The sequence below is a fragment of the Mesoplodon mirus genome (genome assembly GCF_964341445.2).
Source record: "Mesoplodon mirus genome assembly, chromosome: 1".
NCBI lineage: Eukaryota > Metazoa > Chordata > Mammalia > Artiodactyla > Ziphiidae > Mesoplodon > Mesoplodon mirus.
Window position 1 is genome coordinate 7,213,754 of NC_138976.1, and position 25,108 is coordinate 7,238,861.

Consider the following 25,108-nt stretch of genomic DNA (forward strand, 5'->3'; position numbering starts at 1 on the left):
GCTGTTGCGCGCGCTACTCGCCGACCCGCACTCGGACACTGGGACCCGCCAGGCTGGTCCTCTCTGCACCCCCATCCCCCGCCCCACCCCCACCCCCGCGATCGTACGGTACCGGTGGGGAAGAGGGAGCCCAAGGCAACTGGGCGAATTCTGGGCAGAGCTGGGGTTGGAACCGGGTGCCGGACTCCAGCTCGACAGCTCTAGGGATCCCGAGTCCTCGGAGTTCCCAGATGGATAATAGTAACGGCAAGCACGCCAAAAGAGAATCCATACAATGGAATACTATGCAGCCGCTAAAAAGAAAGTGTTCAATATGCACTAATATGGGACCACTTCCAAGATACCGTAGATGGAAAAGGGAAGGGGCGAAAAGAACAGCGCTGATCGGTGCTACCGTTTGTGTGAAAGAACGCGTGTGGGGGCATGGGTGTCTGCCGGTGTGTGCACCAGCCGGCGGGTGAGATGCACGAGTTGTTAACTGTGGTGGCCTCCGACAGGAGAACCGGGGTCGTGGGTGCCCGGACAAGGGGGAAGAATTTACTACCAAGCGCACAGGTTGGTTAAAAATAAAGTGGGATGCTGCAGATAATAACTGGCTCCCATTTATCTAGCTGACCAGTGCCTGGTTTCAGCTCTCCTGCTGGGAGGTCTTGTATTTCCCCATTATTAGAGGAGGAAACAGTCTCAGAGATTAGGGACCTTAGTAATATCTCATAGCCAGGAAGTGGAAAGGCTGGAATTTGAGCCAGGGAGGATTTTATGCTAATGCCCACCATTCTTCCTCATCCCACTCCCTCCTGAAAGGCTTTTTTGTTATCAACCATGCAACACTCAGCTTGGGTCCTGGCACCCAGCAGGCATCCAGCAGCTATTTATTGGCTGTTTATTGACTGAGCAAGTGGAACAGACAGGAGACCAGAGACAACCAGCAGTGCAAAATGAAGAGAGGCACACATTGGAGGCCAGAACCCTTTCCAGCCTTGAGACTCTGGACCTGGCATGTACTTCCCTGAGCCTCCATGTCCCCTCCTGTAGAACTAACTACAGTCACTGACACTGAGTGCTCCCTCGTGTCCTACTTTGTGCTTTACATGCAGACTATCTCCATTTTACAGGTCAGTAGGTGAAGTACAGAGAAGTTAAGAAAGTTGCCCATCACAACATTGTAAATCAACTGTACTTCAATTAAAAAAAAGTTGCCAAAAAAAAGTTGCCCAAAGCAGGTCCCCACAAGTCCTCACTCCTCCACTTCTGGAGAGGTTGTTGAGCTCCTTGGTCTCTCCCTCAGCGTCCTGGGATCATCAGCACTAATTATTTGAGACGCCTCAGGTGGGCTAGTTGAGCTGCCAGAGGCTGAGGAGCTGATGTAGAACAGGACAGACAGACAGTTCCTGTCCTTGGAGTCTGGTCAGGGCAACAGACAACCCAGCAATTAGCACCTGTGATGAACACTGTGGTGGGTGAGCAGAAGCTCAGTCCTTGGGAGCACAGAGGAGGTAGCACCTAGTCCAGCCCCTACTCCAGCCCAGGTGGAGTCACAGAGGGCTTCTCAAAGGAGGTAACTTTTAATCTGTGACTGAAAGATACATAAGATATCTGGGAGGAGAAATGATGAAGCTGGAGACTGGAGCAGAGACGCCCTCATGCCTGAAGATAACTGAGGTGATCAGAGACTATGCAGGTTAGAAATGATCAGTCTGGCTTCTGCCTGAATTGCTCTTTCCTCCTAGAGAATGTCTCCTCATGGCAACATCTGTGGCTTCCCACCCTCCAGACCACACTTAACCTTCTGCGTCCCCAAAGGGAAGGACTCCCTAATTTCATAATCCAGATGGAGGCAACAAAGGAACACAGGAGAGCTAGCAGTGAGGAAGTCCTTCCCACTGATGCCCCCTCCCCCCATTCATTCGGCCCCCAGAGTGGCAGCCCACTTGCTGACGTAGAAACTCTGCCCATGTGAACAAAGGTGTGTCAACACAGGAATGTCCCTCCTGTCTCCCTGACCATCTGTGCCCGCTGGGGTTATCAGGTTGCCTGTGTGCTGGGACATCTAGCTGGGCATGCCCCCCCGCTTCTGTAGCCAGCAGGCCAAAGTCACTCCAGCTGCAGCAGGTGAGGAATCACCGTTGCTCCTGCCCTAACAGACCTGGGGCCACATCCCACTCTCAGATGGCACTGCCATCTCCCTGAAATATTTCCCAAACCCTCATCTCACTTCCTCATTCTTGGACAGTGATACAAGCTTTGGATTCACAGCTGGGGTCCTTCTGTGCTTTTCTAAGACTTTCACTTTGGGTAAGTCATTTCCCCACTCTGAGAGTTTCTCCATCTGTAAAACTGATATGACGCTCTCTAGTCTTCCTGCCAGGCACTAAATACGTATACATATATTGTTTTTGCTTGCATGTGTAAAACTGCCCTAAAGAGTGAGATTCCGATTCTGGATCTGGATCCTGTGCCAGGAGGAAAAAGGAGTGGCTTTCCTACTGTGTATCTAACTTAGAATCCCCACCCGCCAACCCCTCTGGCCCCGAACCTGCAGTCTGGGCTCCAGAAGCCATTTCTCTCTCTTTTGCCAATTCCAAAGCCAAGGGGAACTGTGTCTAAGTCAGTGTACTTGTTAGGGCTCCCCAGATAGGCCGTCACCATCCTTGGGGCAGAACCGTTGACTTGACAAGTTTTCACCAAACACTCGTCTTGTAGGGACTCTGTGTTTTTAGATCCAAAACAAACAAACAGAAAAATCAGGATTCATTATCTGCAGGAGATTTTGTTGTCCTCTTTGGTTAACTAATTTTTATGGAAAGTCTTTTTTTTTTTTTTTAGTTTTGCTTCTTGCATTCCTTTTTTAAAAAAATAAATTTATTGGGCTTCCCTGGTGGCGCAGTGGTTGAGAGTCCGCCTGCTGATGCAGGGGACACAGGTTCGTGCCCCGGTCCGGGAGGATCCCACATGCCGCGAAGCGGCTGGGCCTGTGAACCATGGCCGTTAAGCCTGCGCGTCCGGAGCCTGTGCTCCGCAACGGGAGAGGCCACAACAGTGAGAGGCCCGCATACCGCAAAAAACAAAAAACAAAAAACAAACAAAAAAATTTATTTATTTTATTTATTTATTTTTGGCTATACTGGGTCTCCATTGCTGCGCGCGGGCTTTCTCTAGTTGCAGCGAGCGGGAGCTACTCTTCCTTGTGGTGCATGGGCTTCTCATTGCCGTGGCTTCTTTTGTTGTGGAGCACGGGCTCTAGACATGTGGGCTTCAGTAGTTGTGGCACGCGGGCTTCAGTAGTTGTGGCACGCAGGCTCAGTAGTTGTGGCACGCGGGCCCAGTATTTGTGGCTCTCGGGCACTAGAGCACAGGCTCAGTAGTTGTGGCACACAAACTTAGGTGCTCCGTGGCATGTGGGATCTTCCCTGAACAGGGCTTGAACCCGTGTCCTCTGCATTGGCAGGCAGATTCTTAACCACTGCGCCACCAGGGAAGCCCTTATGGAAAGTCTTATAGGTTTAAATGTTACTAGCTTATTGTCATTGATAGGTTAAGTAGGCCAGGTCCTGTGCTACATGCTTTCTGGGGGTGACTGCATTATTACTGTCCCCACTGTAGAGATGAGGAAGCTGACCCTGGTACGGCACAACTAAGATCCTATAGCTAGTGGAGTGGAGCTGGGACCATTTTATCCAAGTCCAAGTTCCAAATCCAAGCTTTCATCTTCTGTGGTTTTTCGTGTAACAGAGTGGTCTTACCTGGGCATGGTACCCCCTCCCAGGCCTCTTCTCCAGAGGCGCCATGGTTTGTGTTTTCTCAGTAACTGGAGGGGGAGGGGGCTTCTGACATTTTGAGCCCAGGTGTGCTAAGCATCCTTCTAGGCACTGTATAAATCTGCCCGGTAAAGAACTGACTCAGCCCAAATACCTAGTGTGCTGCTATTGAGAAACACTAAAACCAGATATCCTTGGGACTTCCCTGGCCATCCAGTGGTTAAGACTCCACCCTTCCACTGCAGGGGGCGCGGATTCAATCCCTGGTCAGGGAACTAAGATCCTACATGCTGCGCGCGCAGACAAAAAATTGAAAAAAAAATTTTTAAATAAATAAATAGGGCTTCCCTGGTGGCGCAGTGGTTGAGAGTCCGCCTGCCAATGCAGGGGACACGGGTTCGTTCCCCGGTCCGGGAAGATCCCACACGCCGCGGAGCGGCTGGGCCCGTGAGCCATGGCCGCTGAGCCTGCGCGTCCGGAGCCTGTGCTCCGCAACGGGAGAGGCCACAACAGTGAGAGGCCCGTGTACCGCCAAAAAAAAAATAATAATAATAAATAAATAAAATAAAATATCCTTACTGCACAGAATTGGCTTAGGTGATGTGGGGCTAGGCTGCAAAGACAAAATCACCTTGCCTGTCCTTGGAAGCTGCCATGCAGGGTGGAAGCTGGAAAAGGCGTGGCTCCTGTCCCCGGGGACTGATGTGCTCCTGTGGGCGTGGCTCCTGTCCCCAGGGACTGATGGGCTCCTGAGCTGATAGAGGCAGCAGCACCCACCTCCTGGAAGAAGAACTTGGAGGGGAAGAGTTTAGACTTTGGAAATAGACGAACCAGGGTTTGAGTCCCGGCTCAGGCTCTCTCAGCTGCTTTGTTCATTCTCCTCTTGAGCAAAATAGGGGCGATGATGCCTTCCTATTGGCTGCTGTGAAGAGGAGAGTTTAGCACAGCGGGGCAGGTGCATAGTAGGTGCTCTGAGTTCAGAGGAAGGCCCAGGCCGACCCAGAAGGCTTCAGAGAGGAGGCGGAGCTGGGGCTCAGCTATGCCAGGGGGATCAGATTAAAGGGCATGATGTCAGGCAGGGCACAGCTTGAGCAAAGATGGGCAACGTCTATTCAAGAGCAAAGGGTTCGTACGTCTGGAAGAGGAGAGAACGTGGAAGCTGCAGAGTCTGGATTCAGGCCAGCTCCAAAGGCCAGGCTAGGGAGGCTTTGGACTTTATCCAGTCTCAACGCAGGCTGTACCCAGCGGGAGGTGTAGCTGACATCAGCCGCCAGAGTATTGGTCGCTGAGGCGTGTTCCGAGGGGTCACCCACCTGCTGTTCACTAGTCGTGGTGCCTTCTGGCTGAGAAGGTGGCCAATAGCTGCCCGGATTGATGGAGGCGTGTGTTAGGGGGGGCACTGACCACTGGGCGCCAGCCCCTCGCCTGGCAGCAAGGAAACCTGTGACCTTAGATGCCTGGGAGGCTGCACAGGAAGGTGTCCTAAAGGTCACCTGGTGCATCTCTGCTTCCTTCTCCAGGCAGGGTTGGCCTCCCGAGAGCTGCCTGCATTGCAGCACTTCTCAGACTAAATTTTAGTAATGACAATAACAATGATGACATTTGTGGAACACTGACTCCTTGCCCAGCACCAGGCTAAGTGGTTTTCACGTGTTATCTCATTGACTTCTCACTGCAACCCATGGGGCAGGAACTATCATTATTCTCACTTCAAAAATGTTTCTCAGAAAGGGTTAGTAATTTTCCAGAAGTCACACAGCTAGTAAATGACTTCAGTCCACAGTCTGATTCCAGAACTTCACAGCCTCACTTAAAAAAAAAAAAAAAACTGCATGGAAGTTTATAAGACCCCCCTAAGCCAATCCCAGGGAGAGCCACTGATAATAACTCATGCACAAACATATACAGTATATAATCAGGCAGTACTTGCTTTGTATGAGTTTCAGATACCACGGTTTAGTTAAATAACACCAGTCCCTAAATAACACGGTTCAAATTTCAGTTGCCATGTTATGTTAACTATGACTAATTGCATTAAGTATGGACTTTGCTGCTCGCTCTTCCATCCACAAATCGCTGTGGAAATGACAGATGCATAATGGCCAGTGACCAATTACATCACTTCTTTCAAAGCCTGTCATTGATTGGTCACCATGCGTGTTATTCGGTTCCTACACAGACAGCAAAGCATGTCCTTGTGTTGCCTCCCATCTCCCTGTGATAAACTCATGTGACATTTTACAAAAATGTATCAGCAAAAGAGGGAATTGGCCAACACACATGAAAGTGCAGCACAGAAATGCAGAGTGCAATTTGAACTGAAGATAAATGGAGTGATTTTAAAAATAGCTGGCTCTGGGAATGTTGACACCACAGCTCTTTGCTATTCCAGAAACTCTAGGTATGCAGCCAGGGAAACTTAGTGAAGGTACACCTATCGACATATGGATGGGAGTGGTTCTGACAGAAAGGATGAAGTTGTCCCGAGGAAGTGATGCCAGCAAAAACATCCCATTAAAGGAACTGCGAGATATATTTCATGACATTGAAAGTACAAAGGATAAAATGTTTTAAGTTGATCTAAACTTAGAAAGGAGTATGATGACTCACCAATGCATAGAAAAGATGCTCGTTCTGTATCTCAAGTTACACTACAGGAAGAAGGCAAGCGCTGTTCAAACTACTCTTGATAATTTTCCCCAGATTTATTGAGGCATAATTGACAGATAAAACTGTAATATATTTAAAGTGTACCATGTGATGATTTGATATTTGTATACATTGTGAAATGATTCCCACAATCAAGTTAATTGACACATCCATTACCTCACATAGTTACCCTTTTTTTAGGGAGAAGATCTACTCTCTCAGCAAATTTCAATTATACAATACAGTATTATCTACTATAGTCACCAGGCTATATGTTAGATCCTCAGACTCATTCATCTTATAACTGAAAGTTTGTACCCTTTTATCAACCCCTCCCTATTTTCCCCCATCCCCAAGCACCTGGCAACCATTATTCTACACTCTGTTTCTGTATAAGTGATACCATGCAGTATTTGTCTTTTTTCTTTCTGGCTTATTTCATTTAGCATAATGTATTCCAGTTTCATCCATGTCAACACAAATGGCAGGATTTCCTTCTTTTTAAAGACTGAATAATACTCCATTGTATATACATAAATACCACACTTTCTTTATCCATCCATCCATCAACAGACCCTTAGGTTGTTTCCAAATGTTAACTCTCATGAATAATGCTGCAGTGGACATGGGAGTATAGATATCTTTTGAGACAGCGTTTTCGCTTCCTTTGGATGTAGACCCCGAAGTGGGGTTGCTGGATCATCCTTGATACATTTTGATAAAGAAAGAAAACTCTTGAATTCCAATGTTTTTAATTTAAATTACACTAGTAATTTAGTAAGTATTAAATTTATTACTAGTTTTACTACTTTTTCATTTGTCTCTACATGTGTAACAGACCATCAAGAGTTTTTAATGCTTCAACAACAACTTTGAAAGGTCACAGAACAATCATAATTTTTCCCATTAATTATTAAGTTCTCTTTGCATGATTTCAGCTTGCATGGTCATTTTTACAGTCCCACAGTACAGTGGGAAGTGAGGACTGTGTATGTGTATGTGTATGCATGTACCACCACATATGTATCTATCTGTATAATTTTAAAATGCAAATGGAGTATATTGTCTTCAACCTCCCTTTTTTTCCTACCATATGTTTTTAAAATTGAGGTAAAATGCACATAACATACAATTAACCATTTGAAGTGTTCAGGTCAGGGCCTCCCTGGTGGCGCAGTGGTTGAGAGTCCGCCTGCCGATGCAGGGGACACGGGTTCGTGCCCTGGTTCGGGAAGATCCCACATGCCGCGGAGCGGCTGGGTCCGTGAGCCATGGCCACTGAGCCTGCGCGTTCGGAGCCTGTGCTCCGCAACGGGAGAGGCCACAACAGTGAGAGGCCCGCGTACCACAAAAAAAAAAAAAAAAAAGTGTTCAGGTCAGTGGCATTTAGTGTATTCACAGTGTTGTGCAACCACCCCTTCCCTCTAGTTTCAAAATGTTTTCATTATCTCAAAAAAACACCCATTGAATAATCACTCCACATTTCCCCCTCCCAGGACCTGGTAACTGCTAATCTGCTTTCTGACTCTATGGATTTGCCTATTCTGGATATATCCTATAAAAGTAATCATACAATAGGTGACCTTTTGTGCTTGACTTCTTAGGGTAATGTTTTCGAGGTTCATCCAAGTTGTATTGTACCATGTATCAATATGTCTGTTGTTCCTTTTTATGGTTAAATAATATTCCATTGTATGAATATACCCTAATTTACCCATTCTTCTGTTGAAGGACATTTCGGTTGTTTCCACGTTTTGACTATTATGAATAACGCTGGTATTAACATTCATGTACAAGTTTCTGTGTGTACATATGTTTTTATTTTTTTCTGGTATATACCTAGGAGTAGAATTGCTGGGTCATAAAGTAATTCTATGTTTGGACTTCATAAAAATGTAAAACTTTTGTGCATCAAAGGACAATATCAAGAATGTGATCAAGGTCATTGTTTCATTTTGAGTTAACTTTTGTAGATGGAGTGAGATAGAGGTCCAACTTCATTCTTTTGCGAGGGGCTATCCAGTTGTCCTAGCACCGTTTGTTTTGTTTTGTTTTTTGAAGATTTTTTTTTGATGTTTACCATTTTTAAATTCTTTATTGAATTTGTTACAATTTGCTTCTGTTTGGTTTTTTGGCTGCGAGGCATGTGGGATCTTAGCTCCCTGACCAGGGATCGAACCCACACCTCCTGTATTGGAAGGTGAAGTCTTAAGCACTGGATGGCCAGGGAAGTCCCCCTACCACCATTTGTTGCAGAGATTATGTTTCCCCCATTGAATGGTCTTGGCATCCTTGTCAAAAATCAATTGGCCATAGATGTTTGGGTTTATTTCTGGGCTCTCAATTCTGTTCCATTGGTCTGTATTTCTATCCTTATGCCAGTGCCACACTGTTTTGATTACTTTAGCTTTGTAATAAGTTTTGAAATCAACACGCATTTTTCATGTAACCTGAATATCTTTTTATATCAGAATGCTAGGGGTGATCTCATTCCTTTTGATGGCTGCACAATATTCCATTGTATGGATAAATCATAACAAATTGAACCAGCCTCCAACTGATGGACAGATTGTCTCCAGGTTTTTCTCTCTCACACACAATGCTGCACAAATCATCCAGGTGGATACCTCGTTATGTATATGTATGAATATTCCTGTAAGAAACTTCTAGAAGATGAAGTGTTAAGTCAAAGAGTAATATAAGTCACTATTATTAAGTTGCCCTCCAAAAGTTATACCAATGACTTTTAGTGCACCATAGTGTTGACTTGGTGGATCTCAATCTTCTTATTCTCTGCCTGAGAGGCAGAAAATAGTGTCTCACTTTAGTTTGCATTTTGTTAATCATGACAAGGTTCAGCATCTTTTCAAGTTTATTGGCTATTTTCTTTTTTTGTGTGAATTTATATCTTTTGCACACTTTTTTTTTCTATTGAGATGTTGGGCTTTTGTTATTGATTTATAAGAATCCTTTGCATATTCAGGCTCACACTATATTAGAATGGTCTGGTTACTTGTTTGTCTCCTTCATTCTGTGTGCACACCTGGAAGGAAAGGAAGGTATCCTATTCACCCTTGTGTGCCTGGCGGCTAGCCTAGGGCATAGCACATAACAGAAGTTCGATAAATATTTGCTGAAGTGATAAAAAGGTGTGCACCTAAGTCCCTGAACCAGATGTTGACAGTAAAAAGATGAACAGAGGAGAGTCCTTGTTCTAATGGAGCTCACAGTCTGGTTGGAGAGTAAACATTAATTCTCTCATTCAACAAAAGTTTATTGAGCAGCTTCCTCTGGGCCACGTGCATAATGTCCTAAGCAGCCTGCTAGGATGAGAAAAATGCCAGGATTGTGACTCAGGTGACCTGGTCCTACTGGAATCTGGGCTGGTGAGTTCCCCTCCCTGGTCATCAGTATCACCATCCGTAAAATGTGAGTGACTGGACCAAATTCTCTCATTTCCCCTTGAACATCTATCAGTCTGTGCTTCTTTGACTCTTTCTGGAAGTAGGAGTCAGTGGCCCAAGGGACCGTCATGTCACTGCTCAGAGCCTCCCCTTGCTCCACAGTGGCACTGAATACAGGCTTTGAAGTCAGTGTCCTGAGTTCAAATTCCAGCTCTGCTACATGCTAGCTGTGGCCTTGGATGTGTGACTTAGCCTCTTGATGGAACCTTTCTGGTGGAATTAAAAGTGATGAACCCTGTGTGGAGAAAAGGGAACCCTCCTGCACTGTTGGTGGGAATGTAAATTGATACTGCCACTATGGAGAACAGTATGGAGGTTCCTTAAAAAACTAAAAATAGAACTACCATATGACCCAGCAATCCCACTACTGGGCATATACCCAGAGGAAACCATAATTCAAAAAGACACATGCACCCCAGTGTTCATTGCAGCACTATTTACAATAGCCAGGTCATGGAAGCAACCTAAATGCCCATCGATAAACGAATGGATAAAGAAGATGTGGTACATATATACAATGGAATACTACTCAGCCATAAAAAGCAACGAAATTGGGTCATTTGTTGAGACATGGATGGATCTAGAGACTGTCATACAGAGTGAAGTAAGTCAGAAAGAGAAAAACAAATATCGTATATTAATGCATATATGTGGAACCTAGAAAAATGGTATAGATGAACCGGTTTGCAGGGCAGAAACTGAGACACAGATGTAGGGAACAAACGTATGGACACTAAGGGGGGAAAGCCGCGGGGGGGTGGGGATGGTGGTGTGATGAATTGGGCGATTGGGATTGACATGTATACACTGATGTATAAAATGGATGACTAATGACTAATAAAAATAAATAAAATAAAATTCAAAAATCAATCAATAAATAAAAGTGATGGACCCTGTGAGGTGCTCGGCAGGCAGCCTGGCACAGAGAAAGTGTGCAGTAAATAAAAGGCCATTGTCCTTACCTTTAGCATAGACTTCAGGGCTACAGAGGAGTTGTCCAGGGAAGACCTGCTTCCTGGAAGGTGAGAGAGGAGGCACATGGGGAGTTGGAGGTGGGTGTGGCCTGGGAAAGACTGCCCTTGAATGAGTTGGATGGGTCCCCAGTGAGAGGCCCCAGGTGCTTATGAATGAGTCCCTGTGGAGGTCTCTAGGTCAGCCCAGTCAGTGGGAGAACTCTGGACTGGGAGGCCAGCAGTCCTGCCTCCAGGTGGGCCTGGACCATCGAGCTCCCCACGGTGGACCTCCTCTATGAAGTGAGGCCACAGCCCCCTCTTGAGGCACGAAAGTTGTCCTGTGTCCTAATGTGTGGATCCCCAGGGCCAGCTAGCCGGAAGTCTAGACAGGGCTGGCTTTTCATGCCCCCTGCTGGCAGCTTCAGGAGGCACAAGCACCCACTTCCCCTCCTGCCTTGACATCAGGCAGCGCTGCTGGTGAGGGCAGCCCACGTGGCCACCTGTGCCCTTCCCGCCCTCGGCTCAGACCCCCAGTGGCTTCTCCCTCCCCTTCAAGTTCCTGGAAACTGTCCCCACGACGCCCCCATGCTCACAAACACAGACAAAGACGTGGGCAAGTGCTCAAGGGCAAACACTTTTTTTTTTATGATTGATTTTTATTGGAGCATAGTTGCTTTACAATGTTGTATTCGTTTCTGCTGTACAGCAAAGTGAATCAGTTATACGTATACATATATCCCCTCTTTTTTAGATTTCCTTCCCATTTAGGTCACCACAGAGCACTGAGTAGAGTTCCCTGTGCTATACAGTAGGTTCTCATTAGTTATCTATTTTATACATAGTAGTATATATATGTCAGTCCCAATCTCCCAGTTCATCCCACCGCCCCATCCCTCAAACACTCTTATTTGCACATGACATCACAACCACACACGGATATACCCATGTTCAAAGTCACATTAAAACTTTCAGGGACCCTATTCACTTTTACTTCATGGGCCCCTTTCTCCATTAAAAAAAATAATAAAAATTATATTTTACAAAAAAAAATTATATTTTACAACTATGTTGGTGTAAAGAACAGATATCATCCAGGCTGGATTCATTATTATACAATTCATTGTTCTTATATTCTCTTTTTTTCTTATTTTAAAATAAATTAAAATGAAAACATTTTCATAGGCTCCTAAAACTATCGCAGGCCCTCAGCACTAAGCCTCCTGAGGAGATCTGACAGAGAAGTCAGCCCCACCAGTGAGCATGTGTGAATTCACACACATCTAGCTCCAAAAAGTGCCCACTCTATTATTAATATCTGTCACTGGGGCTTCCCTGGTGGTCCAGTAACCAGGTTAAGAATCCACACTTCCACTGCAGGGGGCACAGGTTCGATCCCTGGTTGGGAAACTAGAATCCCACAAGCTGTGTGGTGTGGCCAAAACAAACATAGAAAAACCTGTCAATTATGGTCACCTGTCATTTATGGTCACCTTTTATATGCCAGGCACTAAGTGAAGTGCTTTCCATGAATTACCTTTTTTTTAATATTTATTTATTTTATTTTTATTTATTTGGCTGTGCCAGATCTTCATTGCGGCATATGGGATTTCGTTGTGGCGTGAGGGATCTTTTAGTTGCAGCATGTGGGATCTAGTTCCCTAACCAGGGATCGAACCTGGGTCCCCTGCATTGGGAGCGTGGAGTCTTAACTGCTGGACCACCAGAGAAGTCCCTCCATGAATTATCTTATTTTTATTTATTTTATAGGCAGGGAAACTGACATTCAGAGAGGTGAAGTGATTTGCCCTGGGTCACACAGCCAAGGTCTGTGTGACCCCGAAGCCTGTGTTCTAATCCTCTCCTCAGGGGTCTGCTTGATGCCTGATCCCAGGGGAGCACCAAATGTTTGGCAGGACAAATCTGCCCCACAGAGGGTGCAGTGTAATGCTCACTCCCGTGCCCACAGACTCGCCCGGACACACACACCACCCCCTGCCCTGGCAGTGCTCTTCAGTGAAAGCCCCATCCTGGTTTCCAACCCCAGCCCCGAGGCAGCGAGACTGGTTAAGCGTATCCTCATCCAGCACAGGCTCTCCTCGCCCTCCATGGAGCCAAGTGTCCCAGGCCACCTCCAGCCCCAAGGTACCACCTTTCCCGAGAGCTGGCAGTGAGGGTGAAGGGCTGAGATTGGGGCAGAGGAGAGGAAAGGGTCACAAGCGGGGATCTTTTCCCATGTGAGTTTCTGCCATTTGCTGGGTATCCAGGGATGCAGACCCTCCCCCGACCTTCAGGAGCTCCATTTGAGTGTTTGTCATTAGTTTTTCATTATTACGAATTTCCTTGCCTATTAATGGAGGTGAGGATAGCACCTGCTTTCCAGGACTGTTGAAAGGGTCCAATGACATAAGTGTAGTCTTTATTGCAGTGCCTGGTGCCGAGTGAGCAAATCAGAGCTGGTTGTGTTCATATTATTCCTACCTCTGTAATCCGGTGAGATGATGAAAGCATGATTTGGGGCAGAGGAGGTGTAGCCACCTTAGGAGAAAGGACAGAAATGATAGACATGGAGTGATGTGGGCGACTGTGTCAGAGAGAGGATCAGCCTACCAGGCACCCGCAGATTTTGAACCAAGTGGTCAGGAGATGGTCAAGGGGGGTCCCATAGGATTAAGCCCATTTGGAGGAGTCAGCAGGACATCAGGCACAGGACGGGAGCAACCACCCCTACATTTGCACCCATCCCCGTTTGCTCAGGATGGTCCTGGTTTTAGCACCGGAAGTTCTGCATCCCGAGAAGCCCCTCAATCCCAGGCAAGCAGGATGATGGTTGGTCCCCCTAGAACATGCAGTGGTCACGAGGTGCCCACTATGACCAGCACTGGGCTTAGACCCGGCCGTGGGCCTCTTGTCCTCTGGCTGAGGGAAGCTGAAGCACGCCGAGAACCACCCCCTGACATGACACATGGTGGAATGTCCCTCCTCAGATAATAAGCACACTGCCCTTTGTTGCTCCAAGCTCTGGTTCTGGATCCACAGGGATCAGAGAGTACTTCCGGTTTCCAGGGAGTACTCTCGATTCTGAGAAATTAGAGGGTGAACTCTGGCCGGACTGACTTCCCAGCTCCTGGAATCTCTCAGTTCTGTTCCAAGGGCCTTTGCACCACCTGGCACCCTTTCCCCTCCTTTGGGACTCAGCTGGAAGGCCACATCCTCCAAGGAGCCCTCCCTAACTCCCGCATGCCAGGGGCTGTGTCCCCAGCGCCCCCTAGCGTCCCACTGTATGTTTCCTGGTCGTCCGCAGCAAAGTACCACAAACTGGGCGGTTTAAACAGCAGAAATTTATTCTCTCACAGTTCTGGAGACCAGAAGTCCAAAATCAAGGTGTCCTTGGGGCCATGCTTTCTCTGAAGGCTCCAGAGGAGAATCTGGCCTACGCTTTTCTCTTAGCTTTGGTGCTGCCAGCAATCCTTGGTGTTCCTTGGCTTGTAGGTGCTCTAATCTCTGCCTTCATCTTCACGTGACCTTCTCCCTGTATGTCTGTGTCTCTTCTCCTCTTCTTATAAGGACACAAATTATATTGGATTAAGGTCCACTCTTATCCAGTATGACCTTGTCTTAAATTGATTACACCTTCAAAGATCTTATTTCCAAATAAGGCCATATTCACAGGTACCAGAGGTTAGGACTTGGACATATCCTTTTGGAGGACACAATTCGAGCCATAACACACATTTTTGCACTTGTCAGGAAATACTTGCTGGGTAATGAAGGAGACAGTGTTTGTGGGCATCTCTCACCAGGCCTGGTCCACACTGTAGTCTCAGCACTGTGCCAGGGCCTGGCCAGAGAACATGCTTGACAGAAGCTGAGGATGGAGTGAGGAACAGAGGAGGAATTGCCCCACCTTTGGACAGATGGCTAGTTTTCAGGGCTCTGAGATGCTTTGAAAGACCTTAGAGGAAGAGGCTAGGTTGGGAGGGGTTTAGAAGGGACTAGGCTAGGGAGTTGCCTAGTTTAGGCCAGACTTATTTCTTATAAGCAGGTGCCAACAGCTCTCTACTTCCTAGAATCTTGTAGTGTGGACAAGCCTGAGCATTTACATATTAAAATATCCATTACTGGTTTATAAATTACTCTCCTTTTATTTCCCCTCTCTAATAAAATTAGAGCGTTGGGCTTCCCTGGTGGCGCAGTGGTTGAGAGTCCGCCTGCCGATGCAGGGGACGCGGGTTCGTGCCCCGGTCCAGGAAGATCCCACGTGCCGCAGAGCGGCTGGGCCCGTGAGCCATGGCCGCTGAGCCTGCGCATCCGGAGCCTGTGCTTCGCAACGGGAGAGGCCACAACAGTGAGAGGCCCGTGTACCGCTAAAAAAAAATTAGAGCGTTGTACTGATAGTTATGAAATGATGTGAACAGGTAGGTTATATTGGACTTCTGGTTTCCAGTCCTGCACATGAGGAGCTTAGAAGTTGTTACTCTGTCCTTATGAATAAAACGCTGAGCAAAGTGAAATATCAACCCCTCTCCTTAGATCCATCGGAAAAGTGAGGCCACAGGGCAAACCGCTGCCGCCTGTTTGTGTACGTGTTGTCTAAGGCTGCTTTCCCACTACAGCAGCAGACTTGAGAAGCTGCGACAAAGACTGTCTGTCCTGCCAAGCCTAAAATATTTGCACTGGCCCAATGCAGAAAACGTTTGCTGGCACTGCTATAGGATAAGGAGAGTGAATGAGGAGAACAGCTAACAGACAGGAATGGTGAGTGTGGCTAGGGGACAGCAAGCGAAAGGGACAGTGGCAGGATATGCCCTGTGAGGCATATCCTCACAGGAGGAGACGTGAGGAGGCCTCACGTCTGATCTAATACGGCCTCATGGTACATGGTAAAGACTTTGGATTTTATTCTTAGTATGAGGATTTAGAAAAAGAAAAGCAGAATCTGGAATCCAGGAGCTGTCTGGCACCTACAGATTTGGTCTTGCGTTGCACCTGAACAATTTCGCGGAACATCGACATCAGACAAAGCCACTCTGTGACCTTGAGGAATCAAGACAAAAACAAGACCCCTCCATAATCATGTCTAAACACAGACAAACCCGAATATTATTGAAGCCACACAATGCCAAGCACACCCCTCTCCTGGCTAATCCGAGGGACTGCAGCTTCCTTACCAATGATAACTAGTCTCACTCTAGCCTGCCCTCCCTATAAATAAAATTATTGAGATCTCCAACCATAAAATTATCCCTGCTTCTGAAAGCATCAGTCCAAAGCGAAGTCCTGCTCCTTGGACCCTCACCCAAATCACCCCACCAAAGTCCAAAGCCTAAACTAGTTCTTTTTTTTTTTTGAGGAGCAAATTGTTTGTTTTAAACTTTTATTGGCATACAGTTGACTTACAATGTTGTGTTAGTTTCTGCTGTGCAGCAAAGTGAATCAGTTATACATATGTATACATATGTATCCACTCTTTTTTAGATTCTTTTCCCATATAGGTCCTATCATAAGTTCTAAGACCCTTTCACTGAGACACTCCATGGTTCCCTGGTGTGCATTTTCCCTTACTGGACAACCAGGGAAGTCCCTATACATTCTTTTTTTTTACTATTCCTTTCCATTATGGTTTATCCCAGGAGATTGGATATAGTTCCCTGTGCTGTACAGTAGGACCTTGTTGTTTACCCATTCTCAATGTAATAGTTTGTGTCTACCAATCCCAAACTCCCCGTCCATCCCTCTCCCTATCCCCTCCCCTTTGGCAACCACAAGTCTGATTTCTATGTCTGTGAGTCTGTTTCTGTTTCATAGGTAGGTTCATTTTTGTGCCGTATTTTAGATTCCACGTATAAGTGACATCATATGGTATTTGTCTTTCTCTTTCTGGCTTACTTCACTTGTATTGCAATATGATAATCTCTAGTTACATCCATGTTGCTGCAAATGGCATTATTTCATTCTTTTTTTATGGCCGAGTAGTGTCTCTTTAGTCTTTTAATCCAGAACAGTCCCCCTCACACCCAGACACCCACTTCTTTTTTAGGGTTGTAATCTGACCCCCTTGGAGGAGAGAGAGAAGGAAAGAAGGAAGGAAGAAAAGGAGGGAGGGAGGGAGGGAGGGAGGGAGGGAGGAAGGAAGGAAAAGTCTCAGATGCAGTGCAGTTCTCAGAAAGTTCCAGGAAAGCCAGTGGGAGTCCTTGAGAGGGCCACATCTCCCAGCAACAGCCTGCCTCACTGTCCTTTGGGCACTGGCTGGGAGCAGCCCTTGGAAGCACGGCCTCTGTGCTAAGGATGGGGATGGATTTCTGAGCACAGCCGTCCCTTCTGTCACTTAGGCTCCTGGCAGTGCAGAGACACATCCCCGTGGCCACTACCAGGGCACTGCCTTTTTTTTTTTTTTTTTTTAAACCTTGGCAATTTTTTAAAATAGCTTTATTGAAATATAACACACACATCATTCAACCTTAAAGTGTACCATTCAGTGGTTTTTGGTATATTCACACTTGTGAAACCATGATCACAATCTAATTTTAGAACATTTTCATCACAGCAAAAAGACACCCATACTGGACTTCCCTGGTGGTCCAGTGGTAAAGAATCCACACCCAATGCAGGGGACGTGGGTTCGATCCCTGGTCAGGGAACTAAGATCCCACATGCCATGGGGCAACTAAGCCTGCACCCCACAACTACCGAGCTCTCATGCCTCAACTAGAGCCCATGTGCCGCCAACAACAGAGCCCACGTGCCCTGGAGCCTGCGCGCCACAACTAGAGAAGAGAAAACCCTCACACCGCATCTAAGACCTGACGCAGCCAAAAATAAATAAATAAATAATAAATAAATAAATCTTAAAAAAAAAAAGACACCTGTACCCATTAGCAGTCGTTCCCCACCCTCACCTCCCATGCCACTCCCAGCCCAAGGCAAACACTAATCTACTCTCTGTGTCTCTAGATTTGCCTGTTGCATATCAATGGAATTGTACAATTTGTGGCCTTTGGTAATGGGCTCCTTTTACTTAGCATAATGTTTCAAGGTTCATCCATGTTGTAGCGTGATTCAGTGCTTCATTCCCTCTTATTGTCAAATGATATTGTTAAATCATATGGATTTACCACATTTTGTTCATCAGTTGGTGGACATTTAGGTTTGTTTCCACTTTTTTGACTCTTAGGAGTAATGCTGCTTATGAATATTCATGTACAGGATTTTATGTGGACATATTTTTTTTTCATTTCTCTTGGGTGTATACCTAGGAGCGGAATTGCTGGATCATGTGGTAACTCTATGTTTAACATTTTGAGGAACTTCTAGACGGTTTTCCACAGCAGCTGCACCATTTTACATTCCCAGAAGCAATATACAAGGGTTCCAATTTCTCACCATCCTCGAAACACTTGTAATTATCTGTCTTATTTGTTATAGCCATTCTAGTGGATGTGAAGTGGTATCTTAATGTGGCATTTACCTAATGACTAATGATGTTGAACATCTTTTCATGTGCTTACTAGCCATTTATATCTCTTTGGAGAGATTCAGATTTATGATTTGCAAATATTTTCTCCCATACTGTGGGTTTTCTTTTCACTTTCTTAACGGTATCCTTTGAGACACAAAAGTGTCTAATTTTGATAAAGTCCAATTGATTTTTTCTTTCGTTGCTTGTGCTCTTGGTGTTGTATATAAGAAACCATATTCTAATGAAAAGCCACAAAGATTTACTCCTGTTTTCTTCAAGAAGTTTTATAGTTTTAACTCTTACATTGAGGTCTATGATCCACTTTGAGTTAATATTTGTGTATGAGGTAGAAGTCCAAGTTCATTCTTTTGCATGGGTATATCCAGTTGTTCCAGCACCATTTGTTGAAAAGACTGTTCTTTCCTCATTGAATTTTCTTGGCACCCTTGTCAAATAGCAGTTGACCAAATAGTTTATTTCTGGACTCTCAATTCTATTCCCTTAATTTATATGTCTATCCTTATGCCAGTACCACACTTTTTTGGTTCCTTTAGCTTTTTAGTAAGTTTTGAAAATGTGCAGTGTGTCCTTCAACATTTTTCTTCTTTTTCAAGGCATTCACTTTTTAATTTATGTCTGTTGAGTCTCTTTTAATCTATAATGCTCCAGGCTTTTTTTTTTTTTTTGGCTGCGTTGTGTCTTTGTTGCTGCACGGGGGCTTTCTCTAGTTGTGGTGAGCAGGGGCTACTCTTTGTTGCAGTGCGCGGGCTTCTTGCAGTGGCTTCTCTTGTTGCAGAGCACGGGCTCTAGGCGCGCGGGCTTCAGTAGTTGTGGCACTCGGGCTCAATAGTTGTGGCTCGCGGGCTCTAGAGTGCAGGCTCAGTAGTTGGGCTGCATGAGCTTAATTGCTCCACAGCATATGGGATCTTCCCAGACCAAGGATCAAACCCGTGTCCCCTGCATTGGCAGGTGGATTCTTAACCACTGCGCCACCAGGGAAGTCCCAGGCTTTTTTTTCCTCTTGCATTTTATTTGTTGAAGAAACAGGGTCATTTGTTCTATAGAGTTTCCATCAGTCTGAATTTGTTAATTGCATCTCCATGGTGTAATGTAACATGTTCTTCTGTCCCTTGTAGTTTAGTAATCCAGAGGCATGAGCTGCTTTAGATTTGGTTTTAGCACAGCAATAATTTGCAGGTGATATGTGTGTTTCCAGCATCAGAACGTGTAAGGTTGACTCTGTCTGCAGTGTTAGGGGCCATCCATAATCTTCAACTGGTTTTTTTTTTTTTTTTTTTTTTGGCTGCCACGTGGTATGCAGGATCTTAGTTCCCCGACCAGGGATCGAACTCTTGCACTCTGTATTGGGAGTGCAGAGTCTCAACCACTGGACCACCAGGGAAGTCCCTGGATCATTCTTTAACTAGAGGTGATTTACATTTTGAAAGGGTCACTCTGGTTGCTGGGGGGGAAAGGGGTCCCAGGGTTTCAAGGACTGAAGGATAGCCATGCAGCAAAGCACTTGCTGCCGTGCCTGGCACACAGTGACTAAATAAATATTATCACTTATCATGGTTGTTACTAGAGCTGTGTGGGGGGCACCCAAGTCCTGAGCTCGGAGCCATTTTCTGGCCAGGGCATTCTCCTCCCTTCTCCTCTGCCCCTGGAGGAGACGTCATCAGTGCCCCATGGCTCTGGGAGGCATGTTCAGGAATGCGGCAGCCATCTATTTGCACCTGGTGGGGCCCTTCCGGGGAAAGAAGTCTGGAGCTTCGCTCGCCCGGTGTTTGCATCAGACTGTAAGTGCCCTAGCCCCTCGTGCTCTGCTGCTTGCATGCCCCAGGGCTCCTGGGATCTGGCTTGGTTCTGGCTTCAAAGCTGTGCATGAGCCTCCTCTTTCAGGAGGCCTTCTCTGACTGCAGCCTGGGTGTGGGCCTCTCCCTTGCCCTTGCTTCTAACCTAGAACTTGTAGCTATGCATCTGAATGGTCGCCTTGGAGCTGCTGCGTCCCCATCACCCCCTGTGCCCAGCCCAGTGTTTGATACACAGTAGGTGCTTCATAAATGTTGGCTGAATAAATACATTATGCATACGCTCAAGAACAGGCACTGGTTCCTCACTTCTCCAAGTAGTGTGTGACATACTCAAAGGTCACTCCATTGAGCACCCCAAGTTTCTAGAGTCCCCCCTTTTTTATCTTCTTCCTAAACTCATTCAACTCCATCCACCCCCTTTGCTCTCTCTCTGTGCCCCTGCACCTCTCTACTCCTTCGCCCACCCCAGCCCTCCTCAAACTCCCTCACCCCAACCTCTACCCACCCATCCCCACTGCCCCGACTCATCTTCACTTTATTTTTTTAAATATGATGTGTACCCCATTCAAACGTAATTCCTTATATCATTGAACCTATAATGCCATCAATATTAAGATGCACTGTTATTTTATGGACTAGCAAGTGGGGAAATTGCCAACTAAACTCGTGCTATAGATTCTAAGACACATCTGAAAGTGCAATGTGCAAAAAATACACATATCAGAATCAATCAAATATGGTATGCTCTCCATACAAGAAACTTAGAAACATAGAAAAGTACACTTGTAATTAAATCGCCTATAATTCCACCACTCAGAGAGACCCTTTCTTAACATTTGGTAGGTTTCCTTCTAAATTTTTTTTCTATTCACATATGGTCATAGAAAAAAATATATACATACAAATATATATTAGGGTATATTTTTTAAAATATAATCATCCCGTACATGCTATTTTGTAGCCTGTTTTATTGATATTGGTATATCACATTTACAAACATGCCTCTAAAATGTAATTTTCTCCCACATTTTTTAATCATAAAAATAAAACATTTATTTTAGAAAATTTGGAAAATAAGAAAATTATAAGGAAGAGAAGAAAAATATCTGTTAACTAACCAACCAAAGATAATCACTGCTGACTAACATTTTGGTGATAACATGGTTTTCCCTGGCAGGGATCACGCTCTCATTTTTAACTATTTTGACATGTTCTGAGTGCCAGGCCTGGTGAGAGGTGTCAGGGATTCCGTGAAGGGATAGGTCTGCCAATGTTAGCAAAGCACCTACTAGGTGTCAGCCCCATGCTGGGCTCTCTGCAAATCATTCCCATCAACAAGACTCCCAGGTGATGGAAAAGCCTGGCCCGTATACAGACGGTCCCCATGCCCTTCTCCAGGGCAGGGGCCAGACACTAGGAGCCCTGCTGTTGCCACCACCCTGACCAGGGTCCTGTCCAGCTCCTCCTCCAACCTTGGGGAAGCCCCTGAACCTCTTTGAGCTTCAGTGTCCTCATCTTTAGATGGGGATTATCCTGGTCCCTCTGATAGGGGTGCTGTGGGGACTAAGACCATGAGGAACAGTGGGGGCTCACTGTTAGATACAGCTGTGGCTCCACCCCCTGCCAGCCGTCTGAGACTCCAAGCCACAGGACCAGGAGGCTGGGAGGGACCACGGAGCCTATGCCCCTATTATACTGATGGAGAGACTGAGGCCAGGGGAGCTAAAGCACCTGTGCAATGTCACCCAGCCAAGGCAGGCTTAGGACCTGGGTTTGGTGGTTCTCAGGCCTGGCCAGTGTCTGCACACCTGCGGGTGAGGGGGAAGCTGGCCTGGAAGGAACATAGGGAAGGGGAGGGGAGGTCCCCTGAGCCCCCCAGGACCGAGCAAGTGTCCTCTTTCCCTGAGTCAGAACGTGGCCTCGTCTCAAACAGGCCTGAGTCTGAGTGTATCTGTTGTATGACCTTGAACACATCCCTCTCCCCGCTCCCCCTCCTCCATCTTCTCATCTGTAAAACGGGACCAGCCAGGTGGTCCTGAGAAGTCAAAGGAAGCGCTTAGCGAGAAGCCGCTGCAGTCACTGTCGCCACGATCCTTCCCCTGCTCTGCTCTCCCCCTTCCTCCTGCTCCTCCTCCTCGGCCCCAGCCCCTCCTGGGTCAAACTTTAACCTGATGGAATCCAGGTTGTGTGCCAGGACACGTGGACCCTGGGCTGGCAGGTGGGCGAGTCCAGGCTGCTGGAGTGGGAGGAGCTGGGCGGGGCGGCGGGAGACCCCGCCCCGCTGTCTTGTCTGGGAGCCCTGCTCTCCGCCTCCCGCCTGGAGGAGTGGACACCAAGGCTGTGGCCCCAGAGAAGCTGCCTCCCGGGCAGGCCCAGGCTGCTGGGCCTCCACCACTGACCCTCCGTTTGCTCTGTCTTCAGCTCGTCATGACCAAACGGCTGCAGGCTCGAAGGCTGGATGGGATCGACCACAACCCATGGTGAGCTGGGCGGGGCTGGGGAGGGGTGTGGTGGTCCCCTGGGCTCAAGGGCAGGGCAGGGCTGGCGGTCCCTGGATTGGCAGTAACTCAGTGGTACCCAGGACGGCCGCGCACTCGGACGGGGGGAGATTTGTAGCCGCAGCTCCTGAGAGGTGAGACCCCCAGCAGCCGGCTTAGGTTCGGATCTCAGCCTCCCCCTGCTTGACTGTGGCATTTGGGGCCGGTGACTCACCTGCTCTGAGCCTCAGTTTCCCATCTGGGAAATGGAGGTAATTCCGTTTCCCTTGAAGGGCCTGGGAGGATGAGGTGACATACTGTGTGAGCGATATCCATCACCCAGGCATTACCCAGGCACCAGGCTGAGGGCTTTCCAGGGATTCTTTCATTTCACACTTAGTACAGAACAAGCTAAGCTAAGGAATATAAGAAGGTAAGACACGGGCAGCCCCTCACCAGCACTTGCAGAGGTTAACATCTTTTCTTTATTGACCTATTCTAAATATGAGAGGCATATGTGCCCCTTGTCACCCGTGATTCGATGGATGCAATGGAAGATGTGTGAGAAAGATTTAATGACCTTCCCGCGTCCCCCCAACCCCCACTCCTGGCCCGCTCTACCTTTGGCCAAGGGCATTGAGCCACCTCTATATGTTAAAAAAAAAAAAAATCATTGGCTGTTGTTTTTACCAAAAAGAGAACCATTTTTTCTTTCAAACTCCCCTGCTGTTCAACACTTTGTGTTTTGCAAAAATCTTCCACCTCCATCTTCTCCTCTGATGCTCCATGGTGTTTGGGATGGGGGAGCTGGGCCCAAAGGCCCTATAGGGTCCGGCTGCCCTCTAGGTTGGGCCTCCAGGGTCCTGTTCCCCAGGCTGCCATGCTCTGTCCTCTCTGTGAGGCAGGTGGGTAGGCTTGTGGCCCATTGTGCAGATAAGGTAAAGTCCAACTCCGAAGGAGGAAATGACTGGCTGGGAGAGACAGGAAGAATCTTTCCTGACTCACAGGCCCAGCAGACTCTTGAACCTGTCACACCCATTGTACAGAAGGAAGGACTGAGGCCAGGAGAGGCTAAGTCTCATGCGAAGGCAGGGCAGAGCAGGAGCTGGCCTGGGAGGAAAGCACGGGACAGGAGAGGAGTGCCAGGAGGGATGAGGGCCGTGAAAGTTCCCAGGTTCCTGCTGACCCCAGGGTGGTGGCCTGAGGATCAGGACCCTAGAGGCTCAACCTACAGGGCAGCTGGTCTCCATAGGGTATTTGAGCCTGGCTCCCCTGTCCCAGCCACCATGGAACATCCACCGCCTGATTTTGCATCTCAGCTCTGCCTTAGCGACTGTGTGACTCTGGACAGGTCACTGGCCTCTCTGAGCTTCAGCAACTCTGTGTCTTCAGAGACATTGTGGCGCTCTGGAGAGAAAATGACCAATTTTAGACATAATGATATTTATTGTTATGCAAATTCAACTCCACCCAGCCTGACCCCGCAACCAACCTGGAACCACACACCAGCCTCTTCAGCCTCTCAGCCTCTCTTGTTTCCCTGAACAGGTAGCCACTAGGCAGGGCCAGAAGAAAGGGGCCAGAGATGGCAGATGGCAGTCCCCAGTCTGTCCAGGGTAATCGTCAAGAGCAGAACTGGTGCTTCAGACAGATATGGACTCAAAGGCTGGCAGCGCTAACTGGGAGACGTTGGGCAAGTCGCCCGAACCCCAGCTTCTCCATCCCCGCTGTGATCAAGGAGCAGAACATGCCTCATAGACTATCAGAGATGATGTGAGCAAGCATTTCAAAGTGTGGTGCTGCTGAGAGACACATGAACGGGTCTTGAAATCTATTTTGGGGCGCTCACCAAGTATTTCTAAAGACTAGAGTAGGATAGGATGGGAAATACTGCAGTGGATCACACCGGAAGGAGAAAGTTGAGTCCATCTTTGTACTCTACAGAGTTTGGGATGTAAAAGTGATTTCTTACTATGGATCATGGTGGAAAGTTGGAAAGCCCCTGGGCTAAGACATGTGATCAGCATGGAACCAGTTATGACCACAAACAGATCTCCAGACCAGGGTGGATTCTGATTATCCAGTTTTTCTAGAAGGAGCCCAATGCCTTGCTCACCCTTCCCCGGAAGCAAGCGGAAGTCCAGGTCGTGGTGGAGGGTTGGGCTGGTACCCACTCTCTGTTTGTTGCCCAGGGTGGAGTTTGTCAAACTGGCCAGTGAGTCTGATGTCGTGAACTTGGGCCAAGGCTTCCCAGACTTCCCACCCCCAGACTTCGCCGTGGAAGCCTTTCAGCACGCCGTCAGTGGGGACTTCATGCTCAACCAGTACACAAAGGCATTTGTGAGTCTACCAGCCCCTCTGGGGGGTCCCTGGACATGGGCCTCTGAGGAGGTCCTGGGGGAGGATGGAGCAGATCTTTTTGGGCAGCAGGCCCATCTGAGTGTCAGGGTTCATGGGGCAGAACCCCGGGAATTCAGTCTGGCCATGGTTCAGTGTTCACTGACTGCCTCCTTTGTTCCAGGCCCTGGGACAGTTCA

At 47.3% G+C, this 25,108-nt stretch overlaps 1 protein-coding gene across 4 annotated transcripts in view; it reads left to right on the forward strand.

Moving 5' to 3' along the window:
• The window catches only part of LOC309800506 (kynurenine--oxoglutarate transaminase 1), a 31,890-nt gene that overhangs the window by 259 nt on the left and 6,523 nt on the right, over positions 1-25,108 (forward strand). The window contains exons 2-4 of one of the 4 annotated variants that reach the window (XM_082614661.1): positions 19,866-20,079; positions 22,516-22,574; positions 24,764-24,911. In XM_082614661.1, the coding sequence (XP_082470787.1) occupies positions 19,969-20,079; positions 22,516-22,574; positions 24,764-24,911 (318 nt within the window). In that variant the 5' untranslated portion in view covers positions 19,866-19,968. Of the gene's footprint in view, positions 1-583; positions 2,296-19,865; positions 20,080-22,515; positions 22,575-24,119; positions 24,345-24,763; positions 24,912-25,108 lie in introns of those variants that run through there. The other 3 variants (XM_082614660.1, XM_082614663.1, XM_082614662.1) reach the window with 3 other exon arrangements.